We start from the raw sequence: 19,136 nt of genomic DNA, 5'->3' as shown, positions 1-19,136 counted from the left end.
TTTAGAAAGGACTTAGTCTGGCTTGGTGTGGATTCACACCAAGGTGTACAGTTCTTTATAGAAGGGGGATAAGCTTTGATTGGTAGCCTAGTGGTTAGAGCGTTGGACTAGGAACCGAAAGGTTGCAAGATTGAATCCCCGAGCTGACAAGGTAAAAATCTGTCGTCCTGCCCGTGAACAAGGCAGTTAACCCACTGTTCCCCGGTAGGTCGTCATTAAAAAGAAGAATTTGTTCTTAACTGACTTGCCTAGTTAAATAAAGGTAAAATACATTTATATTTTTTTAATTTAGGATTCAGATACAATAGTTGCTATATCAGCTAATTGATCATTACTGCTTGTTGGCCAGTAAACAACTGGGAAGTTAAACAACCATGGAAGTTATGGTTGAGTCTAAGTCGAAAGACGGCAAATTATGCTCTCTGTCTTATCAATAAATTAAGTTATGTATTGACTTTGAAAAGAGTAACAGCTAACTAGTCTGAAAAAAGTGTTTATTGAGAACGCTCTAACGCAGTTAACAGCATTTCCAATTCTGATATCTTCTTTAATTGTGATTTATTCAACCCAGATGCAAATGCAGTTGCATTATTAAAAAAAAAAAGAAAACTTTGGTGGCATCCCATAGAATCTAGGGGTCATCGCCTGAATTTTTATTGATCATTATGAATTAATTTAGTTACATTTCAAATTGATCACAGAATGTAGGATTTTGTAGTAATAAAACATTGAAACGCCATTTTGTGGCTCTTTTAGGAGAATCTGAAATGTGTAATTGGCAGTAGTAGGCGTGGTGATCGGACAAGCTCATATGTCGATTTTCTATTTTCTTAATTTTAGAAAAATAATAATAGATAAATAATATACAATTGATTCAGGATAATGTTTTATGCCTGTTTGAGTAGAACATTTACTAATTTGCTTTTGGATTCTGTGCTTGCCAGGCATCACTGAGATTGTAATCAGAGAGTATATGCTGGAGAGCCTTGGTTGCGTGTGGATTGTAGTTAGTCTTATTAGATTTGTCCCGCATGTCCAAAATGGCATTCATGTCTTTCCCAATAACCAGATGGAATTTAGTTAATTCTAACAATATGCTGTTCAGAGAATCAAATAAAGTAGGATAATATGAATTTGGAGCATTCACATTAATAAAGGCAATTTTCTTTCCATTATGGATGCATTTAAGGAAAGTGATTCTGCCTTATTGGTCTTCGCCTTTAACCAAGATGGTTATTTCCACATTTCTTATGTATCATTATGATTATTTACACCTTTAGTTTTGTTTGGGGATGATGAAAAATCTGCCAGTTTGTCCAATGGTTCTGCATTCTGCGTCCTTCCAGAGTTTCTTACAAAAATACAAAACATTACAGCAAACTGGTAACTTTGATGCTTCTAACAATTGAATGGGTCTATTAACTTCCATAGTTTCTTACCTGGAAGAGATGCCTCAGTAGGTTGAGGGGCATCTACTTCGTCTGGCAGTGGAGTGTTGAGGGGAAGCTCTGGGTCTGGGAGAGATGGCTGGTCTGGAGCTAGGGGTGGAGGGGAGGACTGAGCCTCCCTTCTTCCTGTCTCAGTCACCTTCAGGTCGGGTATGGCCTTCATCAGGCTGGCCTGGGTCTCCTGGAGAATCTGCTCAAACTCATTCACAGAAGAGGTGGCTGCTGAGTTCTGTGGTGATCTTCCCTCCTCCAAGTCCCGCTCTCTCTCTGCCGTCTGTGGGGTGAAGGAGAATGGCCCAGACGTCTCAATGCATACCGATCAGAAATGTAGATGCACTTTACTGAGATTGCCAGTTCTCTAACATAAACCAGAGGGCTCTGTTTAATCATCTTGAGTGATAGTGTGGTTTATATTACATTACACAGTAAGTAACAGTCATCTCAGTTTTAAAGACTTTCTTCATCTCAACCCAGCTACCTTGAGCAAGTTTCCTGGACCCAGATTAAGTTCAGTCTTAGGCTAAAAATAATCTCAATTGAATATTATTTTTCTCGGTTTAGGCTTAAACAGGAAACTGACCCATGTGTTTTTACAGACAATAAAATAATTACTAGGATTATCAGACTGACTACAACTACCTCAACGTCCTTGACGATGTGTTTGATGCTGCCCCTGTTGGTGTGGCTCTCCTCTGAGCCAGGTGGTTGTGAGGTGGTCTCAGTGCTGCTGGCCATGGGTGCCGGTCCATCGCCACACCAAGGGACTATTCTCTTCTGCAGGGCCGGGCTGTTCTCCCGGCTGCGGGGACTGACCTTGGCCACGGTGGGGGAGTCTCGACCGTGGGTGGGGGTCAGTGGGGGGCTGGGGTGGTGTGGCAGAGCCGCTGAGTGCTGACAAGGCTGCATGTTGACGGGAGAGTTCTTCACACGGTGGACGATGTCAGGTGAGGTGGGGGCTGTGTCTGGCCTGCCTGCAGGGTTCTTGACCTGTGGCTGGGGGGGTCTGACAGAGGGCCTGGGCTGAGGTTTGGGGGATTCCATGGTGGGGAGATTCTTCCGGGGGGGTTCAGACTGGGCAATGGCAGGCTCTACACCCCCCTCTGCTGTGGCTGCTTTGGCTGCTTCAGGCTCGGGATTGTGAGGATGATTCTCTGTGACACATCTGAAGGGAACACAGCACGACTTTATTTGACTACTCAGATCATCAATCATCCTTTTACATGTCCTGGATGATATATAGGATCAGCATGTACCTTCTGAGGCCGCTGAGCGCCTCTGTCAGGGCTTTGACCCTCTTAAGCATGCTGTCCATCTTATGAGGCTCCTCCTTCAGGAAGCGCACCGCCTCCACCTCCACACGCAGCACCGTCCGCATCTTCTCATGCAGGCTTGGGAACTCACCTGACAGAGGGGAGGGAGGGACCATAAATCCTAAAATTGTCACACATCGACGAGGCGTCAGCTATCCACAGTGTCCTTTCTTACCCTTCACATATCTTAAAAGATTACAGAACTGACTGGTTGTATATGATTAATGCTGCTATGGAGCATCTCCTGCTATTGGTAACTTAATCACTTGAACATCTTCTACCTGTGGTCAATGATGTGCTAACCTCTAGCAGGAGCCCCAGACAGTGCTCACCTTTAAGTCCAGCCAAGGCCTCTCCCACCCTCCTGAGGTTGACAGCTCCCTCCTCCACGTCCCTGAGGGTGACTGACAGCTGACCTTTGCCGGAGGACGAGTCTCTCCTCAGACGTTCCACATACTCCTCCAGCTCCCTGAGAGACACACGTTCCACATCTGGTCATAACATTACAGTAAAACCAATGTTCATGTTTGGCATGACAAGGAAAGACATTGGTGATTGGCCTATATTATGATGGTGCTCACTGCTCAACTAATAAATGGTTCCGTTTTTGCATCTTCTCCCAGGCACTGTAGTATTTGCATGGTGATTTCTCCTAATGTAATAACGAGCAATAAACATCAGATGGCAGCGAAGTAAACGTTGAGTTCATGCAAGTGTGTGCAAAGCGGTCATCAAGGCAAAGGGTGGCTTCTTTGAAGAATCTCAAATATAAAATATATTTTGATTTGTTTAACACTTTTGGTTACTACATGATTCCATATGTGTTATTTCATAGTTTTGATGTCTTCACTATTATTCTACAATGTAGAAAATAGTACAAATAATTAAAAACACTTGAATGAGTAGGTGTGTCCTAACTTTTGACTGGTAGTGTATATACACACATTTTGGGGGACACGCTGTATATTGTAAAATTCGACTGCACGGCAGACCACACATAATTTAATATCCAAGTTTTTACCTAAATGATTCATACTCATTTATATGTTAGTATTAAACTGTTATCTACTTACTCAAAACATAAGATTAATCTGCAAAACAAATGAGACATTATTTGGTTCCAACACTGAAGAAGATGTTGGTGAAGAACCATTTTTAAGAGTCTAAAGGAGGGTGAACCGGGCTTCATAAAAAATGATTACTACCTTACTATTCTGCGCAGGCTGACAAAGACCAATTAGGCTATTTCAAACACTTCAAGCTACAAGGAGTCAAAAGCCACCTACTGGGCCAAAAAAATCTGAGGTGTGCACAGATTATTTGGACAATAATACTTTGTGGAGTTGTTTTCATTAGTGGGAAGAAGTTTAACTAATGTCTTATTGTGGGGTCCTAGGTAAACAAAAGTGTCACAAAGCATAAATCAGGGCATTTGAAGCCAAGCAGAGATCTTCATGCCTTCTGCTAAACCTGGCCTGATATCACAAATAAGATGTGTCCTGTCCCAGGTGGAATGAACGTAGATGGAGCCCTAAACATATTTTTCATGGGGACAGATGCCTTGCAATCTCTAAAGAACAGTTTCAGATGCAATGTGCGTATGAATTAGTAGTCGAAACACGTTGCAGTTGTGCGTCCTGATATTCAGGATGTTTTGCTCCTAAATGTGTTCTTTTGTATACATTTTCTGGAAATGGTTCACCAAAGTCTATTGTACTGTACTTGCCGCCTACTTGTTTTTTTTTTCTCCAATCAAATCTAAAATAAATTGAAAAATAGCCTCCACACGGGGATGTATTTTTCAATTTTAGGCTTTTCAAATATATTCCATTCTCTTGTTTATATTATGGTTATATTCCCACTAATATTCCTTTGTGTAATTAAACTTTGACGTGTATTTTTCTGTCTTTATAATACTAATATTTCACTTGTAAAGAGCATTTCCCACGCTCAATGCAAATTAAGTTGGTTGGAGCTTGCTTTGTGCACAAATCATTTGACTGCTACAGTTTGAGACTTATTCTCTTTTATTTATGAAAAGAAGCTGATACTGGCCTTCATTACTTACGATTTATTTCTGATATTTTAGCTTACTTAAAATGGCAATATGTAACTTTTTGGGTGACCCGACCAAATTTAGATAGTATAGCGTAGAGAATCATTGTACCATCTTATTTTGTCACATAAACTGAAATTAGGTGAACTATTAGAGTTTTAGCAACCAGGAAATGGCAGAGCGATTTCTGCATAGTGCAAGCTAAAATGTATATTATGGTATTTCTATTCCAAGAAAAACAAAAATACATGAAATGTTATAGTAGCCTATGTATTGCCTACCTAAAACATCCGTTAACACATTTGAAGTCATCCAAAATAGAAAAAAATACATAGTTGAAATCAGAAGTTTACATACACCTTAGCCAAATACATTTAAACTCAGTTTTTAACTTGGGTCAAACGTGTCGGGTAGCCTTCCACAAGCTTCCCACAATAAGTTGGGTGAATTTTGGCCTATTCCTCCTGACAAAGCTGGTGTAACTGAGTCATGTTTGTAGGCCTCCTTGCTCGCACACTCTTTTTCAATTCTGCCCACAAATTTTCTATAGGGTTGAGGTCAGGGCTTTGTGATGGCCACTCCAATACCTTGACTTTGTTGTCCTTAAGCCATTTTGCCACAACTTCAGAAGTTTGCTTGGGGTCATTGTCCATTTGGAAGACCCATTTGCGACCAAGCTTTAACTTCCTGACTGATGTCTTGAGATGTTGCTTCAATATATCCACATAATTTTCTATCCTCATGATGCCATCTATTTTGTGAAGTGCATCAGTCCCTCTGCAGCAAAGCACCCCCACAACATGATGCTGCCACCCCCATGCTTCACGGCTGGGATCGTGTTCTTCGGCTTGCAAGCCTCCCCCTTTTTCCTCCAAACATAACAATGGTCATTATGGCCAAACAGTTCTATTTTTCTTTCATCAGACCAGAGGACATTTCTCTAAAAAGTATGATCTTTGTCCCCATGTGCAGTTGCAAACCGTAGTCTGGCTTTTTTATGGCGGTTTTGGAGCAGTGGCTTCTTCCTTTCTGAGCGGACTTTCAGGTTATGTCGATATAGGACTCGTTTTACTGTGGATATAGATACTTTTGTACCTGTTTCCTCCAGCATCTTCACAAGGTACTTTGCTGTTGTTCTGGAACTGATTTGCACTTTTCTCACCAAAGTACGTTCATCTCTAGGAGACAGAACGCGTCTCCTTCCTGAGTGGTATAACAGCTGCATGGTCCCACGGTGTTTATACTTGCGTACTATTGTTTGTACAGATGAACGTGGTACCTTCAGGTGTTTGGAAATTGCTCCCAAGGATGAACCAAACTGGTGGCGGTTCCAATTTTTTTCTGAGGTCTTGGCTGATTTCTTTTGATTTTCCCATGATGTCAAGAAAAGAAGCACTGAGTTTGAAGGTAGGCATTGAAATACATCCACAGGTACACCAATTGACTCAAATGATGTCAATTAGCCTATCAGAAGCTTCTAAAGCCATGACATAATTTTCTGGAATTTTCCAAGCTGTTTAAAAAGGCACAGTCAACTTAGTGTATGTACACTTCTGACCTACTGGAATTGTGATAGTGAAATAATCTGTCTAAACAATTGTTGGAAAAATTACTATGCACAAAGTAGATGTCCTAACCGACTTGCAAAAACTATAGTTTGTTAACAAGAAATTTGTGGAGTGGTTGAAAATCTAGTTTTAATGACTCCAACCTAGGTGTATGTAAACTTCCGACTTCAACTGTATACCAAAGTTAAAAAGTAGAAACCATATACTGAACAAAAATATAAACGCAACACATAAAGTGTTGGTCCAATGTTTCATGAGCTGAAACAAAAGATCCCAGAAATTATCCATAAGCACAAAAAGCGTATTTCTCTCAAATTCTGTGCACAAATTTGTTTACATCCCTGTTAGTGAGCATTTCTCTTTTGCCAATATTATCCATCCACCTGACAGGTGTGGCATATCAAGAAGCTGATTAAACAGCATGATCATTACACAGGTGCACCTTATACTGGGGGACAATTAAAGGCCACTAAAATGTGCAGTTTTGGTACAGAACACAATGCCACAAATGTCTGACGTTTTGAGGGAACGTGCAATTGCCATGCTGACTGCCGGAATGTACACCAGAGCTGTTGCAAGAGAACCCAATGTTAATTTCTCAACCAGAAGCCGCGTCTATTGTCATTTTACACAATTTGGCAATATGTCCAACCGGCCTCACAACCGCAGACCACGTGTATGGCGTCGTGTGGGCAAGAGGTTTGCTGATGCCAACGTTGTGAACAGAGTGCCCCATGGTGGCGGTGGGGTTATAGTATGCGCAGGCAAAAGCTACAGACAATGAACATGAGAAGATCCTGAGGCCCATTGTCGTGCCATTCATCCGCCACCATCACCTAATGTTTCAGCATGATAATGCACGGCCCCATATCGCAAGGTTCTCTACACAATTCCTGGAAGCTGAAAATGTCCCAGTTCTTCCATGGCCTCCTTACTCACCAGACACGTCACCCATTGAGCATGTTTGGGATGCTCTGGATTTACATGTACGACAGCGTGTTCCAGTTCCTTCCAATATGCAGAAACTTCACACAGCCATTGAAGAGGAGTGGGACAACATTCCACAGGCCACAATCAACAGCCTGATCAACTCTAAGTGAAGAAGATGTGTCGCGCTCCATAGACAAATGGTGGCCACACCAGATACTGACTGGTTTTTGGATGTACATCCCTACATTTTTTTAAAAGGTATCTGTGACTGTAGAAAAGGCCCATGGAGTTGGTGGAAGAATCCTTTAATTCATGGCCAGTTGCTCAGCTGGGCCAGAGGCACTTTAATTAGGTCAGGGGAAATGTCCGAGAGATCAACTCATTAAAAGTAGGAAATTGCCATCGCCCAACCTCGCTGCTTTCTCTTCCTTAACTCCGTCTAATCCAGACGTTCTGTGCGTCCATGAAGCCTCTTAAGTCCACCGAATCTGTTACCTTTTCATCTGAACTATCTGTTGTGATCGGGAGAGCGGGCCATCAGTTATTGTTTATAGTTATTACCGCGGGGGACGGCTTGGAGCGCACGCTTCAAACCCATTGTGTAATGTAAATGGTCAATGATCACAGCCCTACAGATCATCACAGGCCAATTAGGCCATCAATATATAGTTAATAGGTAATGAAATTACATGTACATATGAAGACAAACTTGAAAGGGTGAAATATGAAACGTCATTGTTTGCTGAACTGATCAATTCTGATAAACTAATGGGGATTATAGATTGAATAACCGATCACTGATTGAATTATTTGTATTATTCTTCTCATGATTATGATGAATAGTTACAAGCCTAAATGACTCAAGGATGATTCCTATTGACTTCTTACTGAACTGAATTGCTGAAATTACCTAATTATGTTAATAGTGAATGAATGCAATAATTTGATCTTTGTGATTATGAATTTGATTGGATACATGTTATTCTGTTTCCTTTGTTATGCAGCACAGACAGACTACCCAGTAAATATACCACTTCATGGTTAAAGGAATTCCTGCCTCAGTCTCATCCATTCCTCTGTCACCTGACCTGTGACCACCTGTTCACCTTCACTGTCAGTCATCCTACCTGTCCAGCTATCCACACAGATTCCACTAATCTTTCAGTGACCAACATGCATATCGGTATTCCCAATCATGTGAAAGCTATAGATTAGGGCCTAATGAGTTTATTTAAATTCATTGATTTCCTTATATGAATGAGCTGTAACTATATACTCAGGCATTCAAAACAGCCCTGCTTTAGGCTATCAAAGAGCTGTCAATTAATAATCATATAAATGGATGGAATCAGTGAATTAATGGCTGCAGCAACCATTACACAGTCTGACAAGCTACATAACAAAAATTATGCCTAATTAGACAAAATAGCAATTAAGTAGTTCAAACGACTTAATATCTTCTTTAAACTACTTAGTATCTCATGTGAATGACTAAGTCATTCAAACAAAATAATTCTAAGAGTCTACGTTTTTTTTTATGTATTTGCCTTGGGCTTCAGAGCTTCCGTAGTTATAGACAAAACATAAGCTTCTCATTAATCTTCTACCCTATTCTAAGCAAGCACTGATGTTATGTCAGGAGGGGATTTCAAACTTAAAGACACACTGTTGCTGACAGATAAGAAACCTGTTTGACGTGCTCAGTCAGAAGCTGTTTGTTGACAACAGTCTGACGAGCAGTCTCTGTGTCAGCTACTGCTATCAAAGTACTCCACATAAAATAACACTCAAAACAGGTGTTTGACGGCCAGATGCAGAACAATGACAGTGACCAATCTAAATGTATTAGTCAATTAATTTCCTTATTAAATGGTTAAGACGAATATAAAAAGGGACCAAAGGTTGGATTCTTTGAAGTGACTATGTTTAATCCAAAGTCACAAAGAAAGTACATGCATGTCTGGACCGAGAACTGCCTCACTATCCATAAAAACTATAGTTGGGTTGCCTGACAACGTCACGAAAACGATGCATGAGTTTTGACTCATGTCACATCTATGCCAATATGGCTCAAATTTGCTAGCTAACTAATCAACTGTAAGAATGTATTTAAGAGACGTGTTCATTGTGAAAAGGTATTTCTGTTTTCAATAAATTTGGAGAGGAAATATAGTTTACATGTTGATAACAATCCTTTGATTCTAAGCCAACCAGTCTGTTTTGCCCCAAGGGTTGCGCACACATCGGTTTTGTTGCTAAACAACCCAGCCGGGGGCAGCAGGTAGCCTAGTGGTTAGAACATTGGGCCAATAACTGAAAGGTTGCTAGATCGAATCCCTGAGCTGGTAAAAATCTGTCGTTCTGCCCCTGAACAAGGCAGTTAACCCACTGTTCCTAGGCTGTCATTGTAAATAAGAATTTGTTCTTAACTGACTTGCCTAGTTAACCAAAGGATAAATAAAAATGTCTACACTAAATGACCAAAAGTATGTGGACAACTGCTTGTTGAACCTCATTCCAAAATAATAGGCATTAATATGAAATTGTTCCCCCTTTTCCTGCTATAACAGCCTTCACTCTTCTGGGAAGGCTTTCCACCAAATGTTGGAACATTGCTGCTGGCAACTTGCTTCCATTCAGCCACAAGAGCATTAGGGAGGTTGGGCAATTAGGCCTGTTTCGCAGTCATCGTTCCAATTCATCTCAAACGTGTTCGAGGGGGTTGAGGTCAAGGCTCTGTGCAGGCCAGTCAAGTTCTTCCACACCGATCGACAAACCATTTTTGTATGGACCTCGCTTTGTGCACGGGGGCATTGTCATGCTGAAACAGGAAAGGACCTTCCCCAAACTGTTGCCACAAAGTTGGAAGCACATAATAGTCTAGAATGTCATTGTATGCTGTAGCGTTAAGATTTCCCTTTGACTGGAACTAAGGGGCCTAGCAAGAACCATGAAAAACAGCCACAGACCATTATTCTTCCTCCACCAAACTTTACAGTTGGCACTATGCATTGGGGCATGTAGCATTCTCCTGGCATCCACCAAACCCAGATTTGTCCGTCGGACTGCCAGATTGTGAAGCGTGATTCATCACTCCAGAGATCGCGTTTCCACTGCTCCAGAGTTGAATGGTAGCAAGCTTTACACCACTTCAGCCGATGCTTGGCATTGCGCATGGTGACCTTAGGATTGTGTGCGGCTGCTCGGCCATGGAAACCCATTTCATTAAATTCCTGATGAACACGTCTTGTGCTGACGTTGCTTCTAGAGGCAGTTTGGAACTCGGTAGTGAGAATTGCAACACTCGGCGTTCCTGCTCTGTGAGCTTGTGTGGCCTACCACTTCGCGGCTGAGCCGTTGTTGCTCCCAGACATTTCCACTTCACAATATCATCACTTAGAGCAGGGCAGAAATTTGACGAACTGACTTGTTGGAAAGGTAACATCATATGACGGTGCCAAGTTGAAAGTCACTGAGCTCTTCAGTAAGGCCATTCTACTGCCAATGTTTGTCTATGGATATTGCATGGCTGTGTGCTCAACTTTATACCTGTCAGCAACGGGTGTGGCTGAAATAGCCGAATCCACTAATTTGAAGGTGTGTCCACATACTTTTGAATATATAGTGTATGTTAAGCGTGAAAAAGTGTGAGAAATAGCTGTTTCCCAATATCTGTTTTCCCACCCAAATGGTGCTCTCAAGATTACATAACAGCTACATACAGTATACAGTAACACAGGTGTTTAACACATAGTATTGTCTAACCCCCCCCCCCCCCAGTCTCCAAGATGAATTTGGCCCAGTGATCTGACATTAGTAAAGTAAGACATAGGCTTTGACTCCATTACTAATCTCTACTATCACCGTCAGTACCACAGTCCCCCCCCCAGATCACACACTTAACAACCTCATTAGCACTCAGTTAAACATTGTGCAACATTACTAGCAATTTTTGGCTGAACACCAATGACTCATTCAATAGCTGAGTTAGTGTACGTACCACATGCTGGTAGATAGACTGTGCTCTGATTCACTGGAATCTGTTCTGACTACATAATCAGAGTAGATTAACTAATCCCACTTTAGCGGCAACTAATTACTTCACATTGCAACATAAGATCACGCTCACAATGTAAGCTTCAGCAGTTAAGCTAAATGTAAAAAACAAATAAGGCATCTGGAGCAATTACGTATTACTGTCGTCTGATCACTGTTTATTGTAGGAAGTAGATTTCTCTTTTTGCTGCCATAGGATATAATCTGTACTCTTGTTATTAACAATAGCTGTGTAAAAGTAAGATGTGCTCAACAAAGTAAATGCCTTCAATAAATTACATATCCTGTCAGTCAGTGTGTGGGGTTCCAAACCCTTACCTGAGCTGGGCCAGCACTCTCTCCTCCATGGCCTGGTACTTGTGTCTCTCCTCGTCCACCGTGGTCCTCTGTCTCTGGCCAGGCTCTGTCTCCTGCTGTTGTCTCTGTAGGGTCTCAGACATCACCTCAGCTAGCTCCTCCTCTGCTCTCTTCAGCATCCCCCTCACACTGTCCTGGTTCTGCATCTGGTAATGGACCATACACATTGGTTTCATTGGCATTACAACACACACCCAATGAATGAGATGCACTATACGTGATGGAGGAGTATAATGGAGTACATAATATAAACACACACCATGTCAAGGTATACTGTATATATTGGATCTAGATATATTCAGATTCTCTCAGATACCACAATTGTGAATATTGTACATCTGTCTTTTACATTTGTGTTTTCACTTATGGTGCTTGGATGACAAGAGGTATCACTTAAAGCTGCAATAGGAAACTTTTTGGGCGACCCAACCAAATTCACATAGAAATGTGTGTTATATATAGAAGGGTCATTCTCATTGAAAGCAAGTCCAAGAAGTGGCTTTCCGTTCTTAAGTTTCGATTTTGCATCTTTGACTTTCGGTTTTGTACACCAGCTTCAAAACAGCTGAAAATACAATATTTTTGGTTATGGAAAATATATTTCACAGCGGTTTAGATGGTACAATGATTATCTACACTATACTTGCTTGTTTTGTCCCAAACTGAAATTAGGCGAACTATTAGAATGTTTGCAACCAGGAAAGAGCGGAGCGATTTCTGCATAGTGCATCTTTAAACAATTCTGATAATGGATGAATGTAACGTGCAGGTGTCTTGAGTACCTGTAGCTGTCGGAGTTGGTGAAGCTGCTGTCGGAGGTCAGTGATGTTCCTCCTGACCGTGGTCAGTGTGACCTGCAGGGTGGAGTCAGGGGAAGGGGCCTGAAGGACTAGAGCATTGGAGCCGTCAGCAAGGAGGGCCGGGGTTCTGGCTGCAGGAACTGGTGACACTCCTACACATCAGATCAGTTACTATGAGTTACTGTAATACCAGATTAAAATAGGGCAGATTCAAAATAACTTTCATTATTTATGCATGAAACCACAAAAAACTAATCCTAATTTGACTTTGTAACACTAATAGTTGTGTAATAACAGCACCTGCACTGTTGTTGACATGGAAAGGAGAAGCAGTCCTCCTATCTATCTCAGCTGGCCCAAAAGCAAGTGCATGCTGAACAAGGCCAGCCAGACTGGCAATCTGTTGTTCCATGGCCTTCATTCGCTCACTGCAAAACAATACATGTTTGGCCCAAAACAATACTGTGCTATGTACAGGTAACTGCCAAAATAAAGTAAACTCCAACCTAAAGTGTCTTAATAGGGCGTTGGGCCACCACGAGCCAGAACATCTTGGCACGAGCCAGAACAGCTTGGCATAGATTCTACAAGTGTCTGGAAATCTATTGGAGGGATGCGACTCCATTCTTTCACAAGAAATTCATAAGAAATGTTGTTGATGGTTGTGGAAAACGCTGTCTCAGGCGCCGCTCCCGAATCTCTCATATGGTTTACATCGTTTTCATGCTCATCAAACCAGTCGGTGACAACTCAAGCCCTGTGGATGGGGGTATTGTCATCCTATGGGGGCATAGCCATGGTAGACAAAATAATGGCCTGCCCAGGATTTTCTATACATAACCCTAAGCATGATGGAATGTTAATTGCTTAATTAACTCAGGAACCACACCTGTGTGGAAGCACCTGCTTTCAATATACTTTGTATCCCTCATTTACTCAAGATATTCCATTATTTTGGCAGTTACCTATAATACATAACAATAACAACAACAACAACGCATTGTATTTCTAACGTGCTTTATCAAAAACCCAAAGTTGAAGTGGTAGTTAGTCACCCAGCACGCTGGAAAACAGAGGCAATCGTTACTGAGTGGACTATCCTGACTGAACAAATAAAATGAGCCCTCTGTTATGTGTGTATCAACATAGTTATAGAATGAGTAATTCTATGTCTGTGAGTCTCACCTGGTCTGGGGGTCATTGGGGGTGAGGTGTCCCTGAAACAGCCTGTCCCCATAGTGCCCTGGGGGGAGCTCCACGAACACAGGAGAGGAGGACACAGAGGACACACTACCCCTGGTCCTGTTCACCACCTCCACTGTATTACCATTACTCTCCTTCCGCAGAGACCGGCGAATAGGAGAGCCCCTCTCTGAGGCCACAGGGCCATGGTTGTCATTCAATCTGTGAGGGGAAGGGGGCGGGGTTTTGGTGCCGAGTGGCGGTAGTCCCTGGCTTTCCCCGTACCTCCGGGACTTCTGCCTGTAGAGGGAGTGCTGCTGCTCCGGGTTCTCTGTATAGGAGGCTGTGGACTTGACCGAGGCTCGGTGGAGGCTACCACCACCTATGTCGACCATGTCTTCCGTGTGGCCGCCCCCCTGGGAGGAGGCGATACTCAGCCGGCCCTCCTGGACAGCGTAGGGGTCAGTGACGTTGACATACAACCCGTCGGCACGCACCAGCGCCATACTTTTACTGCTCAGGTCCTCGTCAGGTTTGACGTCTCTTCTCTCCAGGATAGCACTGGGGGAGGGTGTGACGGACCTGCTGGGGGGCCCACTGGACATGCCAGCCCTGGGGAGGGTGGCACTGCCTGGTACCCCTCCCCCAGCTCGGGGGCCGTAGGGGATCCTAGAGGGGGAGGAGGGCATGGAGCGGACCGTGGGGGGAGACATGGACCCCTGTATGGAGTGGACAGGACTGCAGGTGGATTGTAACGTGTGTACAGGGCTATGACTTCCATACAGTATCTCCCTTGGTATCTGAAATTCAGAGAAAAGATCATCAAAGTCAATGGAAAGAGACTTGATGTGCTATGCAGAGAGACTCTCAGTCATTAGGTTAACGGTATGTCTGTCCCCCCCAAAAAATACATCTATGAATCAAATGTTGCTTTCAAAATGACAAATCGTAGACAGGATGTGCATATGTTTTGACAAAGGCCATACACAGAGTGTGGGAGAAAAAGAGAGGAAAACCACATCCACAAAGGTGGAATTGTACCACAGGTAAACAAAGCTATCTGTTTAGACATGTCGTTGTTGCACAGTCATGCGTCACTGTGCAGAGTGAAGACACAGAGCGTTTGTTGTGTATGCTGTGCGTGCAGGACTAATTCCCAACATTACCATTGACACATAATTCTCCCTGATCTGCATCTTTGTCTGTATTCAGTTCAGAGTCTTTTCACAACAACAATCTAAAGACAACTTGTTCAGATCATATGGTCACTTAAAATAGACTCTTGACACGATTCCCGTGAAAAAGTCCATTAATCAAGCCTTGCATGTGTAAACATGCAAATCACTGAACTGGAGCTAATCTAAGCAAAATTACATTAGCCAGTAATAGTTGACTATAGTCTCAAGAATATACTTGTTATGATACTCACACTCTTCCTAGTCCTCGTGCTGCAGGTACATGCTTTACCTTCAGCAGTTGAGCAGATTTGAACAGTGATCAGAAAGTTATAGAACCGTTGCATGATGCAAGAGGGGTGTTGGCTAACTGTGAGTTCTGCTTTTTCATAGGGATTATCTATTCACCTTTCATAAGGTGGCTTGTCATAACAGATAAAACTGCATTTTGAATATTCTAGAATAACCCTAGAGTCAAACAGGTGACCTTATTCACAACGACTGGGAATAAAGTGAAAACCGGTTGTATTGTTTTATGAAAATAAAAGACCAGCTCGTTCATACACAACAAGTCATCTGATATGTTTGTTGTAGTATTTTAAACTCAGTTTGTGCATAATTCTAGCAAAATTCCCTTCATGATCTTTTGCGCATAACATTGATACCCAAATATTTCCACAACAAAGCAGACAGACATTTAACATAGGCCTGCTACAATGAAAATATTCTTATCTTATTTCCCCCCCCCATTTCACCTTTTCTCAACCTGTGCAAAAACAACAGGAGTGCCTCAAACAGGAAATATTTTGAGAGTATGGCATTATCAATCTTATCTGGTCAGAAACACCCTAAAACACATGGGGCTATTCCATCTATGGAAAAACATACTGGGCTGACCACCAGTGGGTACAGTAATAAACTTAAACAAAGACACATTTTCATGCCGACTTGCATTCCAGACCAGGGTAAAAGTGTTATCATCTTTCATCCACAAGCCTAAATGTCTCTGTGCCTACACTCTTAGGGAAAAAAGGTTCCAAAAGAGTTATGCGGCTGTCCACACAGGAGAACCCTTTTTGGTTCCAAGTAGAACCCTTTTGGGTTCCATGTAAAACCCTCTGTGGAAAGGGTTCTACATGGGACTCAAAAGGTTTCTACCTGAAACCAAAAGTGTTTTACAAGGAGCCTAAAGGGGTTCTTCAAAGGGTTCTCCTATGGGGACAACCGAATAACCCTTTCAAGGTTCTAGAGAGCACATTAGTTTCTCTCTGTGAAGAGGAAGATCTGCACTACCACAGACATCACATGCATTTATGGGCAGCAGGTAGCCTAGAGGTTAGAGTGTTGGGCCAGTAACCAAAAGGTTGCTGGTTCGAATACCCGAGCAAGGCACTTAATCCATTGGCAACTTACTACTATGGCTGACCCTGTAAAACAATGCATTTCACTGCACCCATCAGGTGTATGTGACATCTTTTTTTTAATATATAGTCTGATCTTGTGAGGTGTGAGTTAAATCAATGCGTCTAAGGTGCGAGTTAAATCAAGTGGTAAATCATGTCCAGGATGGTCGGGCACTTCCTTCAGTGTTGCAACACAAGGTTGTACACAGTACGTCCATCCGTCAATCTAACAGAACACTCCTTTCCTGAGCAACAAGGCCCCTGATCCCTAGGCACTACTCCTCAGATCACAACACAACGTGCTGAGAACAACACCCACCAAAGGAATTTGAGCTCTTTCCCAGCAGGATTACATGCCTCCCAATTAGGGTTGCAAAATTCTTAGAACTTCAACAAAGTGCCTTGTTTTCACGAAATCCAGGTTGGAAGATTCCCGGAATCAGGAGGGAAAACCAGGGAATTTATTGAAAGTTCCTGGAATTTTGCAACCCTACTACCAATCCATGGGCCACTCAGGCGCCCACCTGACCAACTGAGCTAATTGATCAGTTCAGTGATTGCCTAAATTCAACACACCTGTCCTTCCAGGTCGGTTAAATAAAAAACACGAAGTGCCTGCAGGACCAGGTTTGCCTACCCCTGCACTATGATGTCAATATGGTGCAGACCAGTGGCGGTCGGAGCCATTTAAGATGAGGGAGGACATTTTTTACTTTTTATGAGAGTGGCCTTATTTCTATTGCAACATATTGGATGACAGTCATTCATATTCTATTCACTCTGTTCAATGTAACATCGATAGATTTAGGCTACTACATGATAGTCAAATACCGCCTTGCACACTCTTGCCTGCATCTAGTGGATCTAGGGTTGTAATCATTGGTCCAACAGTTGTAAATTAGTTTCTATTGGACAAATTCAGGTATGTTTATCTCTGTTTGCTTCCGTTTAACAAACATTTTTCAACAGAATCGGTGGAATGAATACATGCCTGATCACAAGTAAACACAGTTCACTTTCTTAGCAGCCACGTTGTATTCCTTCAGGCATCTACTCGCTCTCCTCCTTTCACCTTTTCCCTTCACTTGTGGACTTCAATGCACAACAGCTGTCTGTGACCAGGCGAAAAATCCTTTCCAACCATACCATAACCACTACACACAGCCTACATCGTTGTCAACATATTAGCTAAAGTTATGTCATAGTCAACATAGCAAATAGAACTAATGTGCTAGCAAACCTGCTGCAATCATGCAGTACAGTAAGTAGGTAAGCAGTTTAGCAGCTACACCGGCAGGCTCCGGTTGAAATAAATTAGTAAGACCAAAAGCTTGCCTAGACTTGGAAGAGTTCCAGTGTTGGATAGTCATAGCCAGCTAGCTAACATAGCATCCCTCTCTGTTTGAGCTGGGTGTTTGAGTAGGCCAAACTAGCTAGCTGCATTTGCTAGCTAAGTAAGTAAAAGTGAAAGTTAATAAAAATGACTAAATATAGCTCTCTCCCTCTTGCGTCTTCATTTTCGAAGAAATTAATTTAGTCAAAACTGTTCAACTACTGTCTTTCTCTCTCTTTGTTTCAAATACTCACCACATTTTATGCAGTGCTAGCTAGCTGTAGCTTATGCTTTCAGTACTAGATGCATTCTCTAAACCTTTGATTGGGTGGACAACATGTCAGTTCATGCTGCAAAAGCTCTGATTGGAGGACGTCCTCCAACCTGTCATAATTACTGTGTACGTTTTTGGAAGCAGGTGAAAACCAATGTACCCAGAGGAGGACGGAAGCTAGCTGTCCTCCGGCTACACCATGGGGCTACCCTAGAGTGCTTCATTGCAATGCAGTATGTTTTAATCAATTATTTGGTGACATGTCAATATATTTAGTATAGTTTAATCTAAAAAGGATAACTTTTTTTATGTTTCACTAAATAAAAAAAATAAGAAATTCACTGGAGGAGGATGATCCTCCCCTTCCCCTCTGAGGAGCCTCCACTTGTGCAGACATCCACTATCCAAACACAACAAGATACAATATCAAATAACTTTCAACAGTTTGTTGAGACACAGCTCTGCCCTATTAAGCAAAAGAGCAGTAGATGCACATTTGGTCAAAAATGTGTTATTATTTTATACATTAAATACATGCTTTATCATGTGTACAAAATATCCTGCCTCCATTGTGTTGTATTATGGAGAAAATGGGGGGTCATGTTGGCAGTAACTGCAGAAAGTTACTGTCTTTTTCCTTGGTTTCAATGTAACTGCCATCACTCACATCAGTTACTGCCTTTTACCTTGGTTTCACTGATCTTTGGGCTGCAGTGTCTACGGTTTACATTGGCATTATTTATTGTTCTTTGATGATACAAGTATGAAATTAGATGCCACTGACAGCCACATACAAATAAATATATGAAAACAAGTTTGTGTTTAAAAGAAATGTGTCATGGAAGCGTACCAAGCAAGAAGGCAGTAACTGCAGTCTAGGGTCACAGGTCATGTCAGAGGTCAGGGTCAATATGAATAAAAAATAAACTCATAGTAAAACAACCACATCTCCAATGATCTGCCGACAATTGATTTGGCTGGACAATAAAAATAAAACAACTTTGAAGTCATTTCTCTCAGTTTCACTCTATGAGCAGTTACTGCTCTTTTGCTTGGTAGTCTAGAGCCTTCAGAAAGTATTCACACCCCTTGACGTTTTCCACATGTTTTTGTGTTACAGCTTACATTTAAAATGGATTAAATTGAGATTGTGTGTCACTGGCCTACACACAATGACCATAATGTCAAAGTGGAATTACAAATGTATACAAAATGAAAATCTGAAATGTCTTGAGTCAATAAGT

At 42.0% G+C, this 19,136-nt stretch overlaps 1 protein-coding gene across 11 annotated transcripts in view; it reads right to left on the bottom strand.

The window, feature by feature from the left end:
- The window catches only part of si:ch211-207d6.2 (sickle tail protein homolog), a 79,357-nt gene that overhangs the window by 20,477 nt on the left and 39,744 nt on the right, over nt 1–19,136 (bottom strand). For 9 of the 11 annotated variants that reach the window (XM_045694123.1, XM_045694125.1, XM_045694124.1 and 6 more), the window contains 8 exons: nt 13,711–14,507; nt 12,826–12,953; nt 12,508–12,677; nt 11,687–11,871; nt 3,091–3,227; nt 2,702–2,849; nt 2,085–2,610; nt 1,440–1,722 (listed from right to left, as the gene is read on the bottom strand). In XM_045694123.1, coding sequence (XP_045550079.1) covers nt 1,440–1,722; nt 2,085–2,610; nt 2,702–2,849; nt 3,091–3,227; nt 11,687–11,871; nt 12,508–12,677; nt 12,826–12,953; nt 13,711–14,507 — 2,374 coding nt within the window. Of the gene's footprint in view, nt 1–1,439; nt 1,723–2,084; nt 2,611–2,701; nt 2,850–3,090; nt 3,228–11,686; nt 11,872–12,507; nt 12,678–12,825; nt 12,954–13,710; nt 14,508–15,136; nt 15,197–19,136 lie in introns of those variants that run through there. The other 2 variants (XM_045694122.1, XM_045694117.1) reach the window with 2 other exon arrangements.

Source organism: Salmo salar, chromosome ssa14, assembly GCF_905237065.1.
Source record: "Salmo salar chromosome ssa14, Ssal_v3.1, whole genome shotgun sequence".
Taxonomy (NCBI): Eukaryota; Metazoa; Chordata; class Actinopteri; order Salmoniformes; family Salmonidae; genus Salmo; species Salmo salar.
Note: the sequence above shows the minus strand (reverse complement) of the source record. Positions and strands in the feature narration are given on the sequence as shown.